The sequence below is a fragment of the Anser anser genome (genome assembly GCF_964211835.1).
Source record: "Anser anser genome assembly, chromosome: 19".
Classification (NCBI taxonomy): Eukaryota; Metazoa; Chordata; class Aves; order Anseriformes; family Anatidae; genus Anser; species Anser anser.
Window position 1 is genome coordinate 6,706,397 of NC_139740.1, and position 23,082 is coordinate 6,729,478.

The following is a 23,082-nucleotide window of genomic DNA, read 5'->3' on the forward strand; positions in this document are numbered from 1 at the left end:
AGTTGTCCAGCAGTCTCAAATCAGCAAACCCGTTTTGCACTTTTTTTTAAGCTTTTCCCATGATCTTAGTTTCCTTCCAGAGGAAGGGAAGTATGACTAGCACTGAAATATGGCTGTCCTCACTGTATTTCCCACTGCTTAGGAAGCAGGAAGGGTCTGAAGTCCTGTGAAGGAGTATTTTTTGTGACAATTCCTGTGTAATCAGCAGGGCTGGGTTCGTGGCGTCATCTACATGAAAGCCTGGGCGGAGGCGATGGGAACCAGTGTCAGGGTTTCCTTCCAGTGTCCCCCACGTCCCCTGCCAGGCACGCTGCCCCTCTCAGGGAGCCCCCCAGCCAGGTCAGCTCTTCCCGTGAGTTTATTACTTGCCAGCTCCCCATTTCTGAGTGATGGATGCTGTGTGCCTCAGTTTCCCCACCTGTAAAATGGTGATCATCGCACCTCTTCCTGGGGGATTGGCAACAGAAATGGTTTTGAGCAGAAGCGTAGGAACTCAGAAGCTGCAGGAAGCACACGAGTGGAAGGGAAAGTAATTGCAATAGCTTTTTTAAATTTATTTATTTGCTTAGAAAGGTGTGACCTGCCATTCCCTCACTTCCAAAATCTGCCTTGTTTGGGTTGTCATGCCTTTGTTTCTACATGTTATCCTGCATTGATGCTGCCTGTCTGAGAGGAGCTGCTACCAGGGCTGTGCTGTGCTTAGGGACAAAATGATGCCGTGGGGACGTGGGTGGTGGGGGCTGGCACCACGAGAGCCTCCACTTACACATAACACCAACCTGAAAAGGCTGGGAAGGGCATTTCATCCTCCATCGGCAGCAAGGAAAGATATTGGTTTCTCAAAAGAAGCATTAGGTAGTTAATAACAGTATTTAGCTGCTCCTGCCTGGTACTTTTGGTCAGTGAGTCTCCAAGCATTTTATTAGAAGCGGCCACAGCTTTAAAGAGCTCTGTTTTCTAATTAAAACAGGAGGAGGAAAAGGAAGATGCTGTGGATGAATTACTTGCTTTTGTGAGCTAGATAATTTGATTCATGCAGCCACAGTGACTCATGCCACCTCGTCTGACCAAGTCTGATGCTCATAACTGCAGCAGATCGTGAGAATGATAAGAGAGCTGCTCAGAAAAACCTCGACTTGTGGGAGGAAGAAAATCTGCCCCAATACCTGCGTTCTTAGCAACCTGCGAGCAGACTGTACAGTGCTGCTCAAAGCTCGTGTGTGGATAGGAAAGTCCCCTTTCTGCCCTCGCCCGTCTTGATGAGGGATCTTGTAATGCCGGTGCCTTCCCTCTCCAAAAAAAATGGCATTTTTTTCTCCCATTAGGCTTTTTCTCCTTGCGGTGACTCCTAGGTTTTCTCTGCATTGCTGGGGTTTCACCAGCCTCAGAGAAAGTGGCTGCAGAAGAAAGGTTTGGAGAAAAATATTTAAAAAGTCAGGACGATAGCGCTCCTTCCATTAGTGGCAGCACAGCGATGGTGCCACGGGGGCAAGGGTTGAGGTTTCTTGCCAGCTATCGCGGCATCGTGCCACTTTGAGCTGGGTATCTACAAGTAGATGATCAGCAGATTTCACAGGCTGTGTTTTCGGGACAGGAAATCACTTCTAGGCCAGCAAAGCAGCTTTGCAGGAAGCTTGCTGCTCATCTGAAAAGCAGTGGCGGTGGAAGAAGAAGGGCTGAGCAGTCAGTGCCCTCGGTGGCCTGGGTTAGTTAGGGAACTAGGTGCTGTAGTATGGTGAGCAGAGCCACTTACTTTGAACCCTCCTGCAGCCGGTGGTTTGTAAACGGGGATCGTGTCTTGGGCAGCAGTTACTGTGTGAGATGTTCCGGAGGTCCCAGCTAGCAGGGAACTGCAGGTGAGTCCTGTGGTTAATAAACCTGGGTGAGACCCTTGGCTGTGTCAGCAAGGGAGCAGCAAGCACGAGAGACTTGCACTGAGAACAACACAAGTGTACCGTGTTCCGCCCCATGTTTTAAAAGCAAATCCAACAACAAACACTTGTGGAAAGTTGGGACAAAGGAGCAAGAAAGCTGAATAAATGACTAAGAGGCCAAAGAAAATACCTGCCCCGGAGGACAGAAGGAACAGAACCCGATTCACTTACCAGGAGGAAGGTAGGTGACGTGAGCAGCGTGGCAGAGTGTCACCAGCAGGCTCAGGGTCCTTAATCTCCAACATCTGCCAGGGAAGGGCAAAGCAGGGCCTCGCTGAAGCTGAATTGGGATGAGCAGTACCACACGTGCTTCTGAGGTGCTGCTGGGGAGCCCCAGGAAGGAGCTGCAGGGAGATGGATGCTCTGTCCCGTGGGGCTGGGTGCTCTCTTGCCACCTGTGGGGTTGCCTGTCTGTCCAGCACCTCAGCTCAGCACAAGCTTTGGGGTTCAGGGTGTAGCTAGCAAAGCAGAAGATGTGGTATTTTGTTGTTACGTGTGGACTGGACGAGTGAGTGATTTTTTCAGTCTTGTAAAGCCTCTGGCAGTGGCTAAATCAGATAAAAGTGCATGAAAATCTCCAGGAGAGAGAAGGATGGGCTTGTGTCCCCCGAAGGAAAGCCTGCTCCTTCACCGCGTAGCAGGCGCTGGGGTTGCGCTCTGCGGGGCGAGTTGCTTACACACCTCCCTGCTTTAAATATTTGCTGTGAGAACTCTGGCTATTCCTGCGATTAGTCGTCGTGCTTTTCCATCTTCCTCTCCCCCTCCCAGTGCCTTAGGTGCACATGGGTGCAGTATTTACCCTTCTGGCAGCTGGTTGTAATGAAAATGAACTCTAATAGTCAGGTTATTACTTGACACTTCTTGGGGCCATTCTCCAGCCCTGTTGACTTGCTAAACCTTTATTAGCAGCAGATATTAGATCCAGGGTGATTGCAGAGTGGCACAGCAGCCAAGCCAAACTGCCTGAACTCTTCTGCTGGAAAGCTTTGAGCATCTCGAGATGGGCAGATGTCACTGACGCTCACTACACGGGATCAATCAAGCAATATATATATTTTTTTCTAGTGATTTACTTCTTATTGCCTCCAGCGGGCCTCAGAAACAGTCCCCATCACCGTGCCACACAGTTCCCCGTGGGACGTGGAGCAGAGGGTGCCACCAAGCTCCAAGCAGCAGGCCTGTGCTGAATCTTCTGAGGGTTATGGGGTGAGGAGACTCTGAACATTAAAAAGTGTGCTCAGTCCTTCCTAACATTAGCCCTATCGTATTTTTTTCCTTTTTACAGTATTGTTTTTGAGTTTGTCTTGATTAGTTCATTTTTTCCTTCTAAACTCGTTCTGGAGCCTTGCGATGAGGGTGCAGCAGGATCTGATGATCCTTACCAGCCTCCACAACAGCCCAATGTCGGTAACAGCTCCGGCAAGGGAGTCATCGGCAGTTCCTAACAAAGCAGCTTTTACTCCTCTGGTAGCTCAGGCTAAATATCGCCAGCTATGTTTTACTCGCTTGGAATGGACTGCGGATGTGACCTGCATGCTAGCATCTGGCAAGAGAGAAACAAACCCACTTTCTTCTGAAAGTCAGTGCCAATGATGCAGGTCAGCCAGCACAGGGTCGGGTGTGACGGGGCAACAGCCGCTGCTCCTGCGAGCCTGCGAGTTGACGTGAGCACGGCACAGACCTGGGACAGAGAGCTGCAGCCCCCGCGGTGAATCCAGGTTGGTTCTTGGTCTCCTCTAGGAAATCCGGAGCAGGTAGGGCGTCCAGGCAGTGGGACTGTCAGGGGGACTTGCACCGATGTGTTTACGGACAGCATATCATGCGGGGATGTGTTTACATTTCCGTATTTGCAACTGCACGGAGGTGCAAAGTGTGCTCCCCGCTGCACTGTTGTGGTGTGTTGGTTCCTGCCATCACCAAGTATGTAAGAAATGAAAGAGCTGAGCGCTTTTCTTTGTGAAAGAAGAAGAAAACCACTGCCTCTGCCTTAGAATACCATGCTTCTATTTTGAAGGTGCGTTCTCAAGGCTGGCTGAACAGTTCTCATGTTTTAAAATAATGCCTTTCTGTGTATTAAAACCTCAAGCTATTACCAGTATGTAAAACCTGGCTCAGGAGTGCCTTCTATTCTCCTATTATTATTATTATTTTTTTTTAACATGGAATTTCTTGAGTCTGGGAAATTGGTGCTGTTGGTTTCATTTTCTGGTTCACATACGCTGTTGGAGAGTCTGTGGTGTCTGCAGACTTCTTTGGAGGTGGGAGGGCTGTAAAATTAAAAGTATGACACATGTGATGAAGCCTGCACTTTCTACAGTAATATACAGTAACAGTACCACGGCTTTGCATAGTATTTCTTTATGGTTCACCCCAGGTGGACTAAAACCCAAGCCCGTTAATTGCGCTTTTCCTGTTGATGTGTCTGGACGCATTTTCAGGGGTATCATCACTTTTAAAAGATGTTACAAAAGCGTGGGGTGGGGAGGATAAAAAGAGAGGGTCAAGAGGGCGAAATGTGAATCGACGTGGGAGGGGAGAAACATCCGATGACGAGCAGAGGTGCACAAACCCAAAGAGGGCGAGACGTGGCGTGCAGGCTGATGTGCACGGCTCATGTCAGTGCCTGGAACCGACGTGTGCCTTGCTGCCCCGGGTCAGAGGGAGACGCTTTTGGTGCTGCCCCGAGCCTCCCCTGTTGCGTTGGTGCTGATTTTCCAGAGCTGCGGATGCGGCTCGGGGTCGGTAGCGCCGGGTGCCTGCTGCTAGTTAGCGCTCTGCTTCGGGTTTGGGAAAGAACAAAGAGGAGGATTGGGAGAGCTGCAGGGGTGGCACTGAGGAGGGCTTAGGGGTGCTTGAGAGCACCCGTGGCGTGACCCAGCAGCTTGGTGCCACCGCTCTGGTGGGGTGGCCTGGGTGGCTCGGTGAGGGTGCCACCGCCCGTGGCAGCCACTGGGGGCTGGGAGGGACCTCTGGAGGATCCCTGCTTAGGGCCAGAAAAGGGGCATCCGGAGTCCTGTTTAGGGCCAGTAAAGGGGCATCCGGAGTCTTGTTTAGGGCCAGTAAAGGGGCTGTAGGAGGAGCCCTGTTTAGGGCCAGTAAAGGGACCTTGGGAGGAGCCCAGCTGAGGGCCAGCGAAGGGACCTCCAGCGTCCTGCTTGGGGCCAGCAAAGGGACCTCTGGAGCCCTGCTCAGGACCACCGAAGGCACCTCCGGCAGCCGAAACCACCCCCTCCCCCCCCCCAGCGGCACCCCCCGCGCCCTCCTCCCCCCCGGGGCTGTGCGTGTGGGGCAGCCCTGAGACCCCCCCCCCTTCCCCAGTCCCCAAACCCCGTTCCCCCCCTTCCCCCAACCCCGCTCCCCCAGCCCCGTTCTCCGGGGGACCCGGGGACCCCCCCCCCGTTTCCCCGGGGCCCCTGGGGCCGTGCGGGGCGGGCCGGCCGGGCTGACGGGCGCGGGGAGCAGCCAGTGGGCGGCGCGGGGCGGGCCGGGCCGGGCCGGGCCGGGCCGTGGCAGCGGGCCCGGGGCCGCGGGGAGGCGGCGGCTGCCGCTCGGCCTCCGCCATTCATTCGGCCGCGGGAGGCGGCGGCTGGAGGCAGCGGGGAGGAGGGATGGGCGACCCGGCCGTCAACGCCCAGCTGGAGGGCATCATCTCCGACTTCGAAGGTGGGGGGGCCCCGAGGGGAAGCGGGGGGGGGTGTGGGGGGGGGAACGGGTAAAAGTTGGGGGGGGGGGGCGGTGGGTCACCGGCGGTTTTGTAGGGTTTTGAAACGGTGAGGGTCGGGGGGGGGACGGGACCCGGAGACCCGCCCGGGGTCCCACAGCTCTGCCCGGGACCCCACAGCCCTGCAGGGACACCTTAGCTTTCCCCCGGGGTCCCACAGCCCTACTAGGACCCCACAGCTCTGTTGGGGTCCCACAGCCTTACCCGGAACCCTACAGTCCTATTGGGGTCCCACAGCCCTACCAGGATCCCACAGCCCTCCCCAGGACCCTACAGCCCTATTGGGGTCCCACAGCTCTCCCTGGGGTCCCACAGCCCTATTGGGGTCCCACAGCCCTATTGGGGTCCCACAGCTCTCCCTGGGGTCCCACAGCTCTCCCTGGGGTCCCACAGCCCTATTGGGGTCCCACAGCTCTCCCTGGGGTCCCACAGCCCTATTGGGGTCCCACAGCCCTTCCCGCCCCCATCGCATCCCCTCCGACCCCCCAGAGCCGCAGCCGCTGCCTGGAGCCGCCAGCTGTGCGGGTCCAGCTGTGCGGGTCCAGCTGTGCGGGTCCGGCCGTGGGGCTCGGGAGGGCTGCGAAGGGGGAACGGGGACGAGCTCGTGCCCGGCTCTGCCTCGCCTCCGCGGCTTTGTCTGGAGGAGCAGCGCTGCGCCCCGCTGCTGGCTGCTAACGCAGGGTCCTGCGGGACGCCTCGCTTTCCTGCCTTGCCCCGGTTGCTTTCGGTGGGTTTTCAGCCGAGGACACGCGTGTGACGCAGTGAAAAGTTTGTGGATCCCCGGGCGTTGGCCCTGCAGTTGATTCCCAGATTTTGGATGCAAACGCAGCTATAAAGTAGCTGTGCTGCGGGTACTGGATCTGAGTTTCAAAAACGTCCGTAGCAGGAGCTGCCTGCGGCAGAAAGCTTTGGGTTTGTCTTGTGGCGCGGCTCCAGCTGCCTGATAGCGTTGCACCGCTCCCCGCTGGGGTATCTCCTTGCAGTCCCCAGCGAGCTGGGGGGGATGATGCCGGCGCCCCGGGCGGCTGCGGCTCTTGCCCAGCGCCTTGGGTTTTCAGGGAAGGGACAGGAAAACAGGCTCGTGGAGGGGGTGCTGCTGCCAGCTGCGCGGGTTAAAGGCGGGCGAGAGGAGCGGGGGGGATTTGTCTGGAGCAGGCATCGAGAGGGTGGTTCGGGGGAGCTCATCTTCCGGAGCGGAGTTGTGGAAAAGCAGCAGCAGCGTCCCTGCACGCATGCACTCCCGCGTCCTGGCAGCGACCCAAGGCGAGCTTCGTGCAGCGGTTTTTAGCAAAAAGAAAAAAAAAAAAATGAGAAGTCGTAGGGATCTGGGGGCCGCGATGAAAGCTTGTCCAGGGGCCGCGTGCGTTGCGATAGGCTGAGACAACTTCACCGCCTCCTGGCTAACTCCTTCGTGCTTTCCATGAAGGAGCAAAGTATTGTTTTTCCTGCTGGGTAGATGAGGAAGCCGAAAGCCCCGCGGTTCCTCTTCCAGGTTGGGCAGGAAACGAGTGGCAGGGCTGGGGTGTCAGCAGGCTGCTCCTGGGCTCTCGGGTGCCCTCGTCCTAAGATGCGGCCGCGTCCTGCCTTCTCTTTGTGCGGCCCCGGGCTCTGCCGCAGCGCCGGGGTGGGGGCGGAGGGTTAGCGGGAGGCTGAGGGAAGCCACATCCTGTAGGAAGGCCGGGGCCAGCGGGAACTGGGACAGGGAGCAGCCCAAATATCCGCGGGGTTGTTGCCCCAGGGCTCACGGGGATGTTTGTGACCCTTCTTTGGGGACTGGGGAGCGTCCCCTTGCAGGGCTCCGCACCGCTGATGTGGTTATATCTGTGGTTATACCAGGTCTCCTGCCTGCCCCTGTTGTGTTTAAATCCCCAAGGAAGGAGTAATTCCCAGCTTGGATATGGTAAAGGCTCTGCTGGGAGCCCTGGAGCTGCTTGCTCTGGGCCATGCGTGTTCCTCGGGGAGGCTGAGCCGTGCGCGGTGCCACTCTTTGGTGCGTGGTGCCTCATGGCAGGGAGAGGCTGAGGAAAGCTCTGTGCAGCTGCAGCCAAAAAAAGGTCTGCCCTTGCCCTCGAGCAGGGATCCGGGGACTGTTTCACAGGTCAGTTAGTTCTCTGGGCTGCACAGCAGCATCCCTACAACAGGGCAGTTAATGACTGCCAGGGGGGTATCTCAGCCTGTGGCTGGGCAGCCAGAAACGCCACGAAACACCAGGTCAGCCGGCAGCCAGAGCCCCCTTGGCTCTTGCCAGTCACACGCCAGCGCCTCCCGACCCACCGGGGTTGCTCCTGCCGCCCTTCCTCCTCGTGGCTCGGCACGGTGTAGGACCGCTGGGCTCCAGCGGGTTTGGGGCTTGGCTGTCATCACCCCCAGCTCTGTGGGGGATGCAGGGGCCTTTTCGGAGAAGGGAAGAGTACCAAATACTCGTAGTTTAGCAGGCTGCGTGCTGTGTGCCCGGCGCTGCGGTGGGGCCAGCCACATCCAGGCGGCAGCATGCCCACCTCGTGCTGAGCCTGCAGGTGCCGCAGGGGAGCCCTAACCCCGCTCGTTCCGCTGGCAAGGGCTTCCCCACCTTCAGCTGGGGGAGAGCAGCGTTAGGTCTGCGGTTTGCCAAGCTTTGCAGGACGTAAGTTACGGGTTTATAGATTTTGGCAGGTCTTCGGCAGCGCCGCTGGTTCAGCCGCGGCTGGGCCAGGACTTCCCAAGCTCGCCTCTGCCGGGGCTGCAGGAACCTGCCGCAGCGGGTCAAGGTGGGTGGTGGGACGTGGGCAGTGTGAGCGTCGTGTGAAGCCCAAACCATCCTGATCCTGCTCAGGGCGAGCAGTTCTGCAGCGTTAGTGTCCTCGGTGTTCAGCTGCGGGCCCTCGCTGTGGGACTGGAGAGGGGAGGATGCTCCCCTCGCTGCTGTTGGTTGCTTGTGGTGCTGCAGGGAGATAACTCCACGGTGCGGGCCTCCTGCTTCCTGCTACGAAGTTAAAGGCAGCGTGTGCGTGTGGCCTGCTGTAAGGGGGAGAAGAGATGAGCTGCTCTCTTGGGAGCGAGGCTGCAGCCGAGGCTCCGGCGTGCTGGAAAGCGCTGATGGCGCTGGCAGCGGCGACGCCGCGCGCTCTTTGCCAGTGCTGTGGGTTAGCACCAGGCTCCTTGCTGTGTGATGAGGCTGAAGCACAAAGTTTCCCAGGAGGTGCAAGCTGCGAGTGGCAGTCGGTGCCGAGTGGGGCTGTCGTTGCAGAAATCGCCGGGTAGCGTGGCGGGGTCAGGCGCGACTTCCAGGGCTAGAGCCTGGGCTCGCAGCTCCGCTCCAGCAGAAACCGCCAGACAGCCTTCATCCACAGCGGTTAAGCCCCTGGGGAGCTTTCCCTGACTTACTCGTTCCCCTTGGCCCAACTCCGTGGATCTTGCGAAATCTGGGATAACGTTAGGAAGCCGAACCCCAAGCAGCCGGCGAGTGACGGGCTCGCTGGTGCCCAAACCTCGGCTCTGTGGGGCTGAGGGCACGGGGCTCCCAGCCCGCCAGCACGCCTCGTTGCTGCTGGAAGGCTTCTCTCATCATCACTTCTGTTTTTCCTTCTCCGCTCTTGGCACCTTCCCCTCGGGTACACACTTCTCGTGCTGCCCGGCGAGCGCTGTTTCTAGTAGTTCAGCCACAGGCTTTGTCTCAATGAGGTCTTGAGTTGGGCTAAGTTACGTTGTGGTTTTGGGGGTCATTAAAGACGAAAAGAGGCGGCCAGGTTGCTTGCAGAAATTGCCTTTTCTGTGCCCGTGAATCTCACGGGCTCGTCCTCAGGGCTCTCCCGAGCAGAGACACGGGTGGCTCGGGGGGCTGGCTCGGGGCTGGCGTCCCTGCCGCTCCCGGCGGCAGCTGCTGCCCGTGGAGGGCTCAGCCCCGCTGCTAATCTTAGCAGCAGCCCGCCGGAGGGATGGTCATGGTGTTATGTGGGTGATGTGCCTCGAATTCAATACGGGGAAAGGCCCCGGAGCGGGGCTGTCTCGTGTTTCCCTCAGCGCCCCCCTGGATCCAGGCTCCTCCGTCCCTCCCGCGGGGGTTTTGTAGGCTCGGCTCTCGCCGGGGCTCGCAGGCGAGGGGCTGGGCTGGGGGCCGGGCTGCGTGACTCACGGCCCCGGCTGTGCGGAGGCTCAATGCCTGGAAAAGGAAATGCAAAAAGATCTTCGAGATTACATCGCGGATCATCGCAAGCCGGGGAGCGAAGCGAAGCTCCTGGACTCTGGCTGTTGCGTTTCCTGGGCCATCCCCAAAAAAACCTCATCCCGCAGCCGGTGCATCCGATGCTTCTTACCGCCGGAATGGTGCAGTTGGGGCTGGCACCACTCTCCCAGCTGGTCGATCAGTTGTGTCCCGCTCCAAGACAGCCACCGCCTCCGACAGCCCCGAAGATGAGCTTCACAGACACTTCCGAGCCCGAGACAAAAGGACGGGCTGGCCGGGAGCTTTCTGCCCGATCAGCCCGTGGGGGAGAGGCAGGAGCTGGGGAAGGTGCCGGTGGGACGGCAGGAGCTGTGCCTCCCCCAGAGGAACTGGCCTTTCACGTGCCGAGTGGAAAAACTGCATCTGCCTGGCTACAGCAGCGGAGACCTGCAGTTGTGGCTTGTTTTCTTTTTTCCCCGTGCATATTTAGTTTCTTGGGAATACAGAGGCTGTGAGGGAGTGGGAACGGGAAGAACAGGACGTGGATCTCTCCATCCACGTGAGCGGGGCTCTGGGGATAGCCTCTGGCCCCGGTTAGGACGTAGGATCGTCCAGAGGTCGTTGTTTATAGCCAGCTTATGCAACGAGGGCTGGGCTGCGTGTCCTCGGGGACGGGCAACCACCGCAGCGCGGAGCAGGGCGTCCCTGGCGCTGTGTCAGCGGGGAGCGTTTCCAGCGTCGGCTGGTAGGGGCGAGCTCCTGCTGCCCGTCTGAGGTGTGTCCTGGGCAAAGCGAGCAGGGTGTCGCAGTAATTAGAAAGGAACCTTTCAAAGTGCTGGAGGGAAGGGACAGAGGGTGGACGGGTCTTCGTGCCAGGGCCAGGATAAATGCTTTGGCTGCACAGCACTGCTGGTGCCTGGAGGGAAGTCAAGGTTTGGAGCACGTCTGCCGGGTGCTCGCTGGTCTCTGGGATCTTGGTAGCATCTTTCCCTGAGCTAAAGGCTCACCTGAAACGTACTCGTTCTGCTCTGCTCCTTGGTACCTCCCGTTGGTGGTTTATGGCAGCAGAGAGGGGGAAGCGCTCCTGGAGTGCTCTGGGTCACGCTGTTGTGTCCAAGGGACCACGTCCACATCCCTTGGCTAACAAATGCCAGCAAACCCGCTGCTGAGCGAGCATCCTGACGCCTCCGGGTGCCCTGCTGGTTCCATTTCTGCTTTGCAGCCCTTCCTCGCAGGGAGCCCCTCAGCCCCTTTTCCCAGGAGCCAGATGCCAGACAGCAGCCACGAGAGCCTGCACTGGGACTTGTCATAAATCCAGAGGCAATAATGGAGGCTTCAGAGCCCATAATCACCCCAGATATTCACGTTTCTAGCTCTGATATTTGATACTTAAGGCGCTGTCTTTCTGCAGTGCCATGACATAGGCTCTTCCCCTTCCCCTCCCTCCCTCCTCGTGCTGCAGCGAGCCCTGCAGGGCACCTCCTGGCCGTCAGGGCTGGGCCGGGGAGGCAGCAGTGATGCTGAGTCCTCGTTTGGAGCCCGCAAAGCGAGCCGATGGGTCTGAGGCCGCTTGCTGATGGGGCCGTGTCTTTTTGGTGGGGGCAGTGTCCATCAGGGGCCTCTTTGTGGGGCAGGGCCGGGTTGCACCGCCGTGCCCTTTGGCACAGGGCTGGGGTTGTGTCGTGGCCACCTCTTGTTCCCCACTTATAGGGTGCCCTTTGGTGCTGGCACCCCTCTGCTTTGTCTGTGGGGGCACGGCACCCACCCGCTGTGCCGCTGAGCCCTCCCTGCCCCAAAGGGGCACCCTCGGGCGCTGACCGTGTGCCTCGTTGTCCTTGGCTCGTTCCAAAAAGCTGCCCCCCGATGAAGGAGAGCTCTCAGCTCCCGACGCCGTGACTCAGCCTTTTACCGTGATCGCTTCTGCGAGGCTGTTGGACGGCGCTCAGCCCTCGGGGCTCCTGGGGACGCCTCGGAGCGGGGACCACGGGCCCCTCCGGGCCGGCTCGCGGCTGGTCTGGTGGCAGTGCCGCCTGTCCCCTGCGTCCCCCAGCGCTGCGACAGAGGCCCTGGTGGTGGCACCCGAGTTAAGGTCACGTTGGCCTGGGGACATCTCCACGAGGTGCTGCTGCTCCTCGGGTGGCCCTGCAGACAACGGCCGGCACCCGGGGGTGGTCTTGGTGTCGGCAGCACCAACGCTGGGGAGTTCTTTGGTGTTATTTGGGCGAAGCTGCCGTGGGTCGGTATTTGGGGTGCCTGCGCTCGCAGGTTGGTTCCTTGGGGTCAGCAGGAAGGGAGCTGTGTCTGCAGTCACCCCTGGTGGAGGTGCCCCCCTCCTCTAACCGTTTGTGCTGATTTATCCTTTTCTGTAGCATTTTAACCAGCGTGTTGCAACTCCGCCCGCCGGAGCACGTTATCAAGCTGAGATTTAATCACCTAATGATTTAATCAGTTTAATCACCCGGTGCCCTGTCCCCGAGGCTCGTTGCCCACCTGAGTCACTCCTGATGTCCCCTCTGTGTGCCTGGCCGGGGCCGTGACTCATCCCCAGCCGCGTCTGGCAGAGCCTCTGACGCCGCTCAGTGCTTTTGGCTTCCTCAAGGCAGCTGTGCGGGGCCCTGCTTGCTCTTAACCCTTCGCAGCGTTGGTGCCCTGCAAGCCAGCGCCGAAGCTGGCGGTGGTCTGGGGGCTGCAGGACCGTCTGCACCACGATTTGGCCCCCTGGGCAATAACTGCAAAGCATTTTAGAAATCCCGGCGGATCAAACCAAAGCCGCAGTCCCCTGGGAGGCAGGGAGGATTTATTTCCCTCTTCCCTCTCCCCTCCTGAAAGGAAACTGGAGCACGGACCGGAGGCAAAAGCTGTGCGGAGAGCCGGTAATGCGATCTGTGGGGCTGGGTGCCCTGTTCTGCGCGGGGTTGTCTGCGCGAAGCCGAAACATTCGTTTCATAAGGGAAGTCAAATAGCTGGTCAGATCTGGAAGCATTTTGCTGAGGGTTAGTGGTTATATAAAACAGAGTGCAACGGAGAATCGAAGCTAAAACCTTTCTAGAGCTCCCTTATAGGGACTGGAAATCTGGGATTTTGACTTAATCTGAGTGTGGATTATTATTTTTTTTTCTATTCTTAGTTCCAACTTTGCTCTTGCGTGCTGATAAATGGCTGGGTCTGCTGCCTCGCTCTCTGAGGCTGTCTTTGCAATTTGCTGAACAGGAGCGAAATGCTGCTCGAAAGGCTTTGGTTAGCGGCAGAGCTCTGAACTTGCATTTATCCCCAAATTTCCTCCCTAATTCAGTTCTTGTTACGGTTTGCACGGTTTACAAAGCACTGCATGGTGACAGCGCGTCGCCGCTGATGTCTTCCTGTGTCAGGCCGTGAAATCTGTGGAAACTTCTCATTAACGCTGGTTTTGAAGTCAAAGGAACAGTTTGTGTTCACATAAACCATTCACGGCAGCAGATCAGGATTATATAGGTGTGTTTGTGGCAGCAAACCTATTTTTTATGGCAAAAAAAGGGCACAAAACCTCCCGGTGCAAGCCCGGGGCAGGACCCAGCAATCCTGACCTCTCCCCCCGCCTTACCCCAAATGACCGGCAGCTTTGGGAAAGTCGCTGAAGCTTCTCGCCTTCGTTTCCCCAGAGGTAAGAGGGGGACCCAAACCTCTTGTGCTGCTTCGGAGCTGCGAGTCTTGAAGCTCGTGAAGCCCTTGGGAGGGCAGCGCTGGCACGGGGGCTCCGCAGGCTGCCGGCTCTCGGGACTTGCCCGTCCCAGCTGGGTCCTGGCACCGCCGGGAGCCCCCTGCCGCGAGGAGGGGTGGACGCGTGCCCCGCTGCAGGAGCTTTGGGGCTCGTGCGCGCCGTACGCGTGGCCTGTGGGTGCATGCAGAGCATCGTGCTCGTTCCCGTAGCCGAGGCGTCTCGCTCCTGAAGGCGTCCTGGATGCTGTGGGTGCTGGTAGCTCCCTGTCGGCATCCCGGGCAGTGGTTTCAGGTAAGCAGCGCTAAAAACCAAAGCCGGGTGTCCCCACGGTGCCACGGGGAGGATGCCAGCGGGGCCAGTGGAGGCAGGGAGCTTCCTGCTGCCGGGGGACGGGGCTCCGGGCAGCTGGGATGGCCACGAACAGTTACTGGCATGGGGTCTGGGGGGGCCTGCTGAAAGAGGACACCTGCGGCCGCTGCCTCCCCCTTTTTCCTCCCCGGGAACAGGAGGTCGCCATCTGGTAGCAGTTTAGAGAAAGTCAGCGCTCTGAAACGAGCCCATTGTATCGTGTGAAACACCGGGGCGACTGGCTGGCCTATTCCCATAAGGCTCTTATGTGTCTGAAAGCGCAAGGAAAGCTTTCAGTGCTTAAGCAAGCAAGCAAATGTAACCCCTGGGTTACAGAAACCATGTGAGGGGCAGAGGATGTTTAATGGGAAGCAGCTCAGCACCACGGCAGAGCCCGGGGCTCAAGTTGCAAAGCAGCTAGCGCAGGTCCGGGAGGAGCCAGCATCCCTCTCTGTTTATTTTGGTCTCCTCCAGAGCTCTGTGCATAGAGGTTTCCTTGTGTAACGCATCCCCTCGACTGTTACTTGGGGTATTCTGTTTAAAAGGAAAAGGAAAGAAAGAAGGAGCAGATGTCGCTCTGCTGACGGCCCCTTCCCACGTGCTGCCCGGGGCAGGACGAGCCGCGTCGCCCCCGGTTCCCGGCACCCGCAGGGATGCTCGGAGCCCTGGGGCAGGAGCCACCGAGCCCTTCGTGTCCCCCGGGCGCCTTTGCCTCGATCCCAGGGCTTGGGACGTGGTGGGGGACCCTCCTGCAGGGAGGGGAGCAATGAGACACGACCCCCAGCCCTGCCACTTGCCTGTGGCTTCTCTGGAAGCTCTTGGCTGTTGTCGTACGTGCTTCTGGGGTCTGAACCAGACCTCCGCCCCCTCTCGCCAGTTTGCAGGATCCCCCGAGGAGCAGCTTTAACCACCGCCGGGACCTGACCGTGGTGCGACCGGGAGGGCGCAGCAGCCACGCCGTGCGAGCATCCCCAGCACACAGCGGACGGGGACACGAGCGCTTCACTGCTTCTCTGGCGGTGCTCGAGCCTGGGATGAAGGCGTGTGTGTCTTGTCCCCAGCGCCAGGCTGCCAGGGAGCAGCCCAGGGGCATTGCAGCCGCTTGGCTCGAGCCCCCTGGGTGGCAGAGGCAGGGCAGAAGGGATGGGGGCACGCGGCCGTGCCAGGAGGGGCGCGGGAGGGAAGCGGTGATTCCAGAACGGGGCTTTAAGCAGGGGGAAAGCATCGGCAGCAAGAGGAAATCGTGAAACTCGAAGTACGGATTTGCTTTCTTCCATGTGTCAAAACATTTTCGGAGGATAAAATTACTTCGCAGAGCGGCGACGGCCCCCGCGCGCGCTGGCATTTAATCCAGCGGGGCTGCCAAGCTGGGGGGGTCGAGGCCGGGGGCTCGCAGGAGCTGCGGTTGTGTGCAGGCGGCAGGGCAGCAGGTGCTGCCGCGCCGAGCCCCACGTGCCAGGATTAGTGCGGGGGCTGCCCGGCTGTCCCTGCCTCCAGGGGTTCGGGAAGGGGCCGAGCGAGCGATCCGCAGCCCAGGCACAGGGGTCGTGCTGCCCGGGTTGGGTTGGCACCGAAAGGGAGCACTTGGGAACCTCGCTTTAGGGGATTTCCAGCTTGTTGTGCTGTGGGACGGGAGCCACTACCTTCCCGCGGCACGGATTGAGGCAGTGGCTGCCGGAATTGGGCTGGAATCGGTTAAAAGGAAACGCGTGCAAATGACAACCCCTCTTGGCGCTCACGCCCCGCGGCGCAGGCACCTCGAGAGGAAGAGGAGGAAGGGCGATGCTCCGCGCCTCCACCACCAGCCAGCGGGAGGGATGCTGCCGGTGGGGCAGGGGAAGCCCTGCTAACACCAAACAGCCCCAGGAAAACGTCACGGTGGGGATATAACCCCGCAGCAGGGCCGTCCCGCTCCCTGGAGTCCTCCGTCAGGGACGTGGCCCTGGAGCCTGCGCGGGGACCCCGGGCACTGCCCACGGCTGCCAGCGGGGCCCCAGCACCATGCGGAGCCGGCCTCGGGCTCCTGTTGTTTTAATTAATACGCCAGCTTCCCCGCAGGAAGCCGGGGGAGGGTCCTGCGGAGCAGAGGCTGTTTGCTTTCCTTTCTTGGCTCTGGACAGGACAGGCTATTTTTAAGCTTTTCTCTCTTTTTTTTTTTTTATATTTATTTTTTTGGCCGTTGTTTTGCTTCCCAAGCTCTTTCTCTTTTCTGCGCGAGGAGCAGGAGCGAGGCGATGCTGCGCAGGGGAGCTCCGGCCGGGCTGGGGACCGGTGTCACCGGCGGTGGCATCCCTGAGGACCCCCCTGGGGACCCCCTCGCTGCTGCTCCGGGGCGCAGCGTGGGCATGGGAAGCGGTATTTGGACGGTTCCAGTCCTCTGTGCCCCTAATCACGGCTTTGCAGCTCTTCCTTAGACTTCGGGAACCCCCTTTGTGTCTGGGCTTTGACCTTTTCCTCATTTTTTTGTGGCGGGGCCCAGAAAGACCTGGAGAAAAGCCATTGCTGGGTGTTGTACCCAGGCCAGCCCTGAGATAAGGGCAGGGGGTGGCTGCGCTCCAGGGGCCGTGCTGCGGGTGTGGGTTTGCCCCGGCCTTAGGGCGCTTGGAGAGGTTTGAGGTCAGCAGAAAGGGCTGCAGGCAGCGGCTCCTGCGCTGCCACCGCGTTCCTCCCCGCCAGGTCACTGCTGCCCTCGTTCCTTTCCACGCTGGCAAATCCCACGGGGGCTGAAGGGAGCTGGGATGATGGGTGGCTCACACCGCAAACCCCGGAGGTCAGCGGGGCTCTTCGTATCCAAAACTCGCCGCCAGCTCAGGAAGAAATCCCCGGGCTGCGTGGTGCAGAGAAATTTCCAGAGGGACGTTCACAAAGGGGAGAGACTCGCCAGCGTTTCCTTCGCTATCGGGTTCCTTGAGAGCATTTGCTTCAGACGTCTGCTGCCCCAGACACGTCTGTCACTAGGCTGCTTTGTGGAGAGGAATAAAACGCGACGGGGTTGGCTGGCAGGGGGAGTGACGAGCAGGTTTTAAAAGCCTGAAGCGGACAAAACCGTGATGCGAAACCTGAGGGAACCGGTGCCACGTGGCCATGTCCTCTGCCGATGTCCCCTTCCCCGTGTGGCTCTGCCTGGGGACAGGAGGGGCTGCTCTCAGGATGTCCCTGCTGCGCCCCTTGCTGCCTGCAAAGTGCAGCCGGGGCTCGATCTGCGGCGTTTGAAACTTGGGGGTTCGGGGCAGGTGGCTAAAATGTGATTAGGGGCATGATGGGGAGTGGGAGTGGTGAAGTCTGCGCTCCCGCTCAGTTTTGGAGAGCTTCGGACCCGTCAGAGCAGTTCTCCGGCTGGGGCTGCTTTAAATCGGTCGCTTGTTCTTGGGTGCTGATAACCGGGGGTTGGATGCAGCTCTGCAGTGCCTGACGTGTGCAGCCTTGTAGGGGATTCAGAAAACAGAGCAGATAAAATGGAGGAAAACGGTTTCCTCGCCAGCTTCTCGATTTCCTCCCCGCAGGTGCGGTGGCCCCGCAGGTGGCAGCCCCCGCGTGGCTCTGGCTGTGCCGCGGGTAACATCCCGTCTCCGTGGGGCAGGACCATTCCCCGTCCTCTGGTTTGCTTCCTGCCCCCTGCCCCTCCTGCCCCTGGGTGTTTTGAGGTGCAGGGTTTGTCGCTGCTAGTTGGCCCCCCGGGGCCCCTCCTGTCATTACTGTGTTACTGGGGGGGCACAAACGAGCAGCTCGGATGCCGTGCCTGAGCGGCACCGCAGGGTCTCCAGGCTCGGGCGGCCTCTCTGCGTGTCCTGCCCCTGGCAGGAGCCCGTCCCATGCACGCTGTTGCTTCTCAGCGTTTCCCGTGTGGGATTTTAGGCTGCAGTGGGGACACAGAGGTGTGTGTCCATGCCCACGTCCGTATGTCCCTTTGGGCTGGTTCCTGGGCACGGAGGGCTCCCAGCAGCCGCTTTTGCAGGGTCACTCACACAGAGCGTCCTGGGGGGGCTCCTGCTCCCAGCCAGCGTTCGTATTTAATAGTTCTGCGGGTATTCCCCCTGAAAAGGGAAGACAGCCCAAAGCCGTGCGTGTCAGCAGCTGCGATTGCGATCTGCTGGAGGAGCGGAGCCGAGCGGCTGCCACGTGGCTGCTTCCCTGCCCCTGCTCGCAGCCGGCAGCCGCGGCAGCTGCCTCCCATGGCCGAGCCCGGGGCTGCTCCCCGGCGTGCGACGTGTCCGGGGCGCTGCAGCTCCTCCTGAGCTGCAGGAGAAGGGGGGACCGGGGGTGGCAGGATGGCAAGGGGTGAGGGAAAGCCGTGAGCAAGGCTGTCCCCCATCCCCGGCATCCCGTGGGATCTCAGGGCGGATTTTAAAGGCGGTTTCTTGGTGGTGTTGCTCTGTTGGTTTAAAGGATGCAGGGAATCGTCACTGAGGTGTGCGTCGGGCTGCCCGGGCTGCTCAGCCTTGCACGGCCCAGCCCGACCTTGCCTCGCATCGAGGAGGGGAGCATCAGCCAGCAGGTGGGGGCTTCCTTTGGTGGTGCTCTCTGTCCCCTCTGCAGCTCAGAGCCAGCGAGCTGAAGGTCCGGCACCGTCAGGTTTCCTTAGAAAGGTTCCCGGCTTTGGGGGTTTTGAGGTTTTCAGTCTTTGGCAGCCTGTGGGGACCCGTGCGCCAGGTGGAGCCGGACGGCCGGGACGTGTGCGGGTGTCTGTGCCACCTGCTGCCGACCTGGGCGTCCACCTTAGGGCAGCACGTGGCTCGGGTGGTGGCGGGAGCGGTGCCAGAGCCTGCCTGGTGCTGAAAGTGGGGCTCTGCTGCCTCTGGAAGCGTTAAGTGGGAAATCCTCTCTTGAAACTCACTGCTAACTGGTGTTGCATCTCTCTCTCTCTCTCTGCCCCTTAATTTCCCCGTTGGTATAACGGGGGTGATGCTGTTTAGATTTTAGGATGTCCCCAGCCCTTCCTGGTTTGCCCCTTCCTTGCACTGGGGGTCTCCTGCTGTTGTTTTTAAAGCACTGCAGCCTTTGGCTGAGATGGACTCCGGGGTTGTTTTTAAGGATACGCGCTCCTGTGACTGCCACCTTTGTTTTTGTTGCCGCGTTATTTGGGTTCAGGGCTCTTCAGAGATTGTTTTCACGTTCCGGACGAGGATTTTGCTGGCAGCGGTCACCGGGAAGCCGGTGTTTATCTGCGCATCCTCTGGACGTGAGAGGCAAAGGAAATCGCTTGGAGCGGGGCCGCTGAGCCCTGGGCTGTGCCGTGATGGGGAGCGGGGTCGGGTGGGCTGGGGGGCGGTGTAGGGGAGGCTGGCACTCCGGGTTACGCTTCTGGGGTTGAATTTCCTGGTCCAAGTTCCAGCTTTGCCTCTGGGTTTGTAGCTCCTCTGAAGAGGCAGAGCCTGGCCCTCAGTCCCCAGAGGCAGTCAGTGGGGCCGTGAATCCTCACGTGGCACCAGGGAGGAGCAGCAACAGGGCCACGAGTCTCAGACGGTTCCTGTAAGTGTCCCTTGAGATGCATAGATGGCCGGTAACTAAATTTTGCATTCCCGTTAATGTCTTTCAGCTCTGAAAAGATCTTTTGAGGTCGAGGAGGTAGATCAGTCTTCAAATTCCTCCACCCCACAAAGACGGACCCCGAACCCCCTCCTCAGGTCCACGGTGTCCAGCTCCACGCAGAAGTTTCAGGAACTGGGTGCGAGGAATTCGGAGCCGCCTGCCAGGCATGCAGACCCCACGGGCCAGCGATCCCCCAAGCCCTCTCTGAGGAGAGTGGAGCTCTCCGGACCCAAACTGCCCGAGCCGGTGTCCAGAAGAACAGAAATCTCCATTGACATCTCATCCAAGCAGGTGGAGAACTCCACCTCGGGCTTGTCGAGGTTTGGCCTCAAACGAGCAGATGTGCTGGGGCACAAACCCCCGGAGCCCACCCCGCGGAGGACTGAGATCACGCTCGGCAAGCCCCAGGAGCCAGGGCTCCGCAGGGCGGAGGCGCCGGCCTCAAAGATCCCCGAGATGCCCCAGCGCCGAGCCGAGATGGCCAACGCTGCCCTGCCCGACGTGGCCACCAAGCGAGTGGAAATTCAGGTAGCCAAGGCTGCCGAGCTGCCAGCCCCGCCGGCGCGGCAGGCCGAGGGGTTGGAGCCTGCCCCAGCCCCGCAGCCGCCCCAGGCAGAGCCAAAACCGCAGCCAGCGCTGGTCGAGAGCCCACCGAAGAGAGAAGAGGGTGAGTACAGCTGCGGACGGGGGTGGGAGGCTGGCTCGCGGCTGCCTTCGCTCCTCGCTGCGGGTTAAACGTCTGTGCAGGGTGCTGAGCCCAGAGCGCTGCTGACGGCTGCTCCTCCAGCCCAGGCAGCGATGGCTTTCGGGGCTGGGCTCGGCTCTGGGCTCACGCGTGTCTAACTACACGGCCGTTACGCTTGGTTTTATTCGGGCTGAAAGAGCTGTCAGTTGGAATAAGAGACGCTATCGAGCCCCGAAGAAATAAAATGGGAGAGTGCCAAAAGCGCGCTGCTTGCAGAAAAGGGCGCTTGGGCCAGCTCGGGCTGTGCCTGCAGACCCAGCGCCCGCGCAGCGCCCAGAGCAGCCTCTGGTGGGGCGGGGAACGAGGAGGTTGCGGGGATGTCGCTGGGGTGGTTTTGGTTCATCTTGTTGCTGGGGTTGTGGGGCAGAAACAGCCTCCTGGTTAGCAGGGGGCAGGGTGTTTTGTTCTCCTGGCCGCTGGAGCCAAAGCCTGATAACACCACGGACCAGAGCCACTGTGACCCGCGAGCCCTGCCTCACCTTGGCTGCGTCTTGTTTTCCGCTCAGCCTCTGTTGGGCACTGAAGGCGGCGTCCCTCGGGCTCCAGCTGAGGTCTGAGCGTGACTTCAGTGGTGGCTCAGCCTGGGCCGCCCCGCCAGGCGCTCTGTCCCCAGCACCGGTGTGGATGATGCCCAGGACCCGTTTTTTTCCCTGCGCTTGGCCTCATCCTGCTGGGTTTGGGCTGCGGGGAGCTCCCCGGGCTCTGGGCTGCAGACAGTTGGGCGCTTTAAGAGCAGGAGACCATCTCAGCTGCCGAATCCCCCAGCTGCCCAGGGAGGAAAGGGAGGGCTCTTTGCATCAAAAAGGACTCCAGAAACCCGGGGCAGCTGCTGGGGATGAGTTTTACCAAAGAGCCCAGCTGTCTGGGGTCTGCCTTACAGGGCAGGACAGCCTGGCACTGCCACAAAAGGGGCTTTCAGGCTAAATACGGCCGAGAAGAGCCAGAAGCAAAGCTGCAGGAGCGGGAAGGGCTCTGGCTGCTTCTCCCCCCGGTCAGCGCGGGCACGCAGCCCGGAGCCCTGCCCCTCGCCCACCCGGGGGTGATGCCGGGCAGGGGGCGGCATCTCTGCCTGCTGCTGACACAGGAATGTGGGGGGCTGCACCCTGGGGGTGCCCCGCGGGTGGGTGCAGAGGCATGCAGCCCTGCTCCCTCTCGGTGCGGGGCACCCGAGGGATGCTCGCGTGGCACAGATGCCCCGGGACTGCTCGCCTTGCGGCTCCCTCGCGCCGGCAGCTGAGCTGGGGGTGCCGTGAGCAGCCCCCAGCCCCGTGCCGGGACACGCAGCCCCCAGCTGCTGGTGCTCAGCTGTGCTCCCTCGTGCTGAACCCCTTGTCCCAGCCCTGCTGCCTGCGCTGGAGGTATGCGGGAGAGCACGTTGTGCGGGAAGAGGGCAGCTGGAGGAGAAGGGCCATCGCCAGAGGGGTTCGGAACAAACCACAGAGGCAAGCAGCAATCAGAGCTGAGCCTCGTTAAGGTGGGGGGCTGAGACCGCTGGGGAGCAGCAGTTCTCAAGGGGGGAGCAGCGCAGGTGGGGCCTCGGTGGGGCACAGGAACACGAAATACTGCTCCCCACCTCTGCTTGCCCCCCCTGCCTCCTCCTCACGCTCTGCTGCACGCCCCGAGGAGCAATGCCTGCTTCCCTGCAGGGCTTAGTGTTGGGTCTGAGCGGTTGGTGACGGGGCCACAGGCCACAAGAGTGGCTAGGACGCGCTGGGCGAGGAGGTGACGGGGATTGCTGTGCTCAGAGAGGGTCAGAGGAGCTGGGGCAAGGTTTTGCACTGGGCAAACGCAAGGGGAGAACATGCCAAAGGGAGAGAGAGGCGCGAGCAATTAAAAATGGTGCTGGGAAGTGCTGCTCCCAGAACTGCGGGCTGCGGGGCAGTGCCAGGGGCGGGCGTTTCCTTTGGGTTTTGGTGCTTGGAAATGCCCGCACTTTGTTGCGGGGTGGGTGCCTCCACCCAGCCTTTCCAATGCTTCTTGCGGAGCCCCAGGACACTGAGCGTGACCTCCCTCCAGCTGGAGGCACCTGGCTTCCCCAAGGGCTCTCCGTTATGGGACCTTCCCCGTGCTCAGAGCTGGGTGGTGGCGATGCTTTCGCTGTCTGGGTGAAGCGCGTACGTGCTGCCTCAGCCCTGGTGCTGCGGCAGGCAGGAGCTGCACTCGCTGCCGCGCCAGAAATCCTCCTGGTGCCATCTCCAGGACCCGGGAACTGAGACCATGAGCGGGCAGGAGCGACAGGGGGATCCCTGCGGAGCCCAGACAGCAGCACTGCATCCAGTGGCACCTGCCAGCCCTTCACCAAAGGGGTGCTTTGGGGGCTCCCCCCGCTGGATGCAGGACAGGCTCATCCTGCGGAAGAGCATCCTCCTGCCCGCGCCCCCCTTCCACTGGTGCCTCCCGTCACTGAGCTGGGGATGCGGGAGCTCTAAAAATAACCCCATAACTCTGTGCCCGGGTACACATGCGCCCTCCAGCCTACCCAGGTGGGCATGCAGAGCCGTGCCTGTGCTCGGGGGGGGGGACTGCAGAGCTGTCCAGAGCCACGTCCCTCCTTGGGGGGGGCACCAGGTGAGGGGCCCCCTGTTCGGCTGCCATGTACCCGAGTGGGGCGCTGCCCGGCACAGCCCATCCCTCGGGAAGGGGACCTGGAAATCCCAGCCAGGGTGCCAGAGGTTGGGTAAATGCCAGGCTTAGAAACACATTTTCAGAGGCATGTTGAAGATTCACAGGTTTGGGATTGTTATTTGAGGGCTTGTGAAGCATCACTGTAGTGGGTTACTCATCCAGGAGGACGTCTCATTCGCTGTTCTTTGTGTCCTGCAAGCTGGTGATGGCTGGGAGGAGAAGGTATCGTCGGTCCCAGCAAGGTTAATGTTTTTCATGTCAGCTTTATCCTCTGTCTGTGCTTCCCCCAGATCTGGACCTGTTTACATTTGGGGTTGAGGCTGGCTGTGGGATCTCAGGTGA

At 60.3% G+C, this 23,082-nt stretch overlaps 1 protein-coding gene across 8 annotated transcripts in view; it reads left to right on the top strand.

Annotated features, from left to right (window-relative positions):
* SEPTIN9 (septin 9) overlaps positions 1-23,082 on the top strand; it is a 129,511-nt gene that overhangs the window by 59,661 nt on the left and 46,768 nt on the right. For 6 of the 8 annotated variants that reach the window (XM_083804822.1, XM_083804819.1, XM_083804824.1 and 3 more), the window contains one exon: positions 19,378-20,037. In XM_083804822.1, the coding sequence (XP_083660948.1) occupies positions 19,378-20,037 (660 nt within the window). Of the gene's footprint in view, positions 1-5,422; positions 5,598-16,060; positions 16,197-19,377; positions 20,038-23,082 lie in introns of those variants that run through there. The other 2 variants (XM_083804820.1, XM_083804813.1) reach the window with 2 other exon arrangements.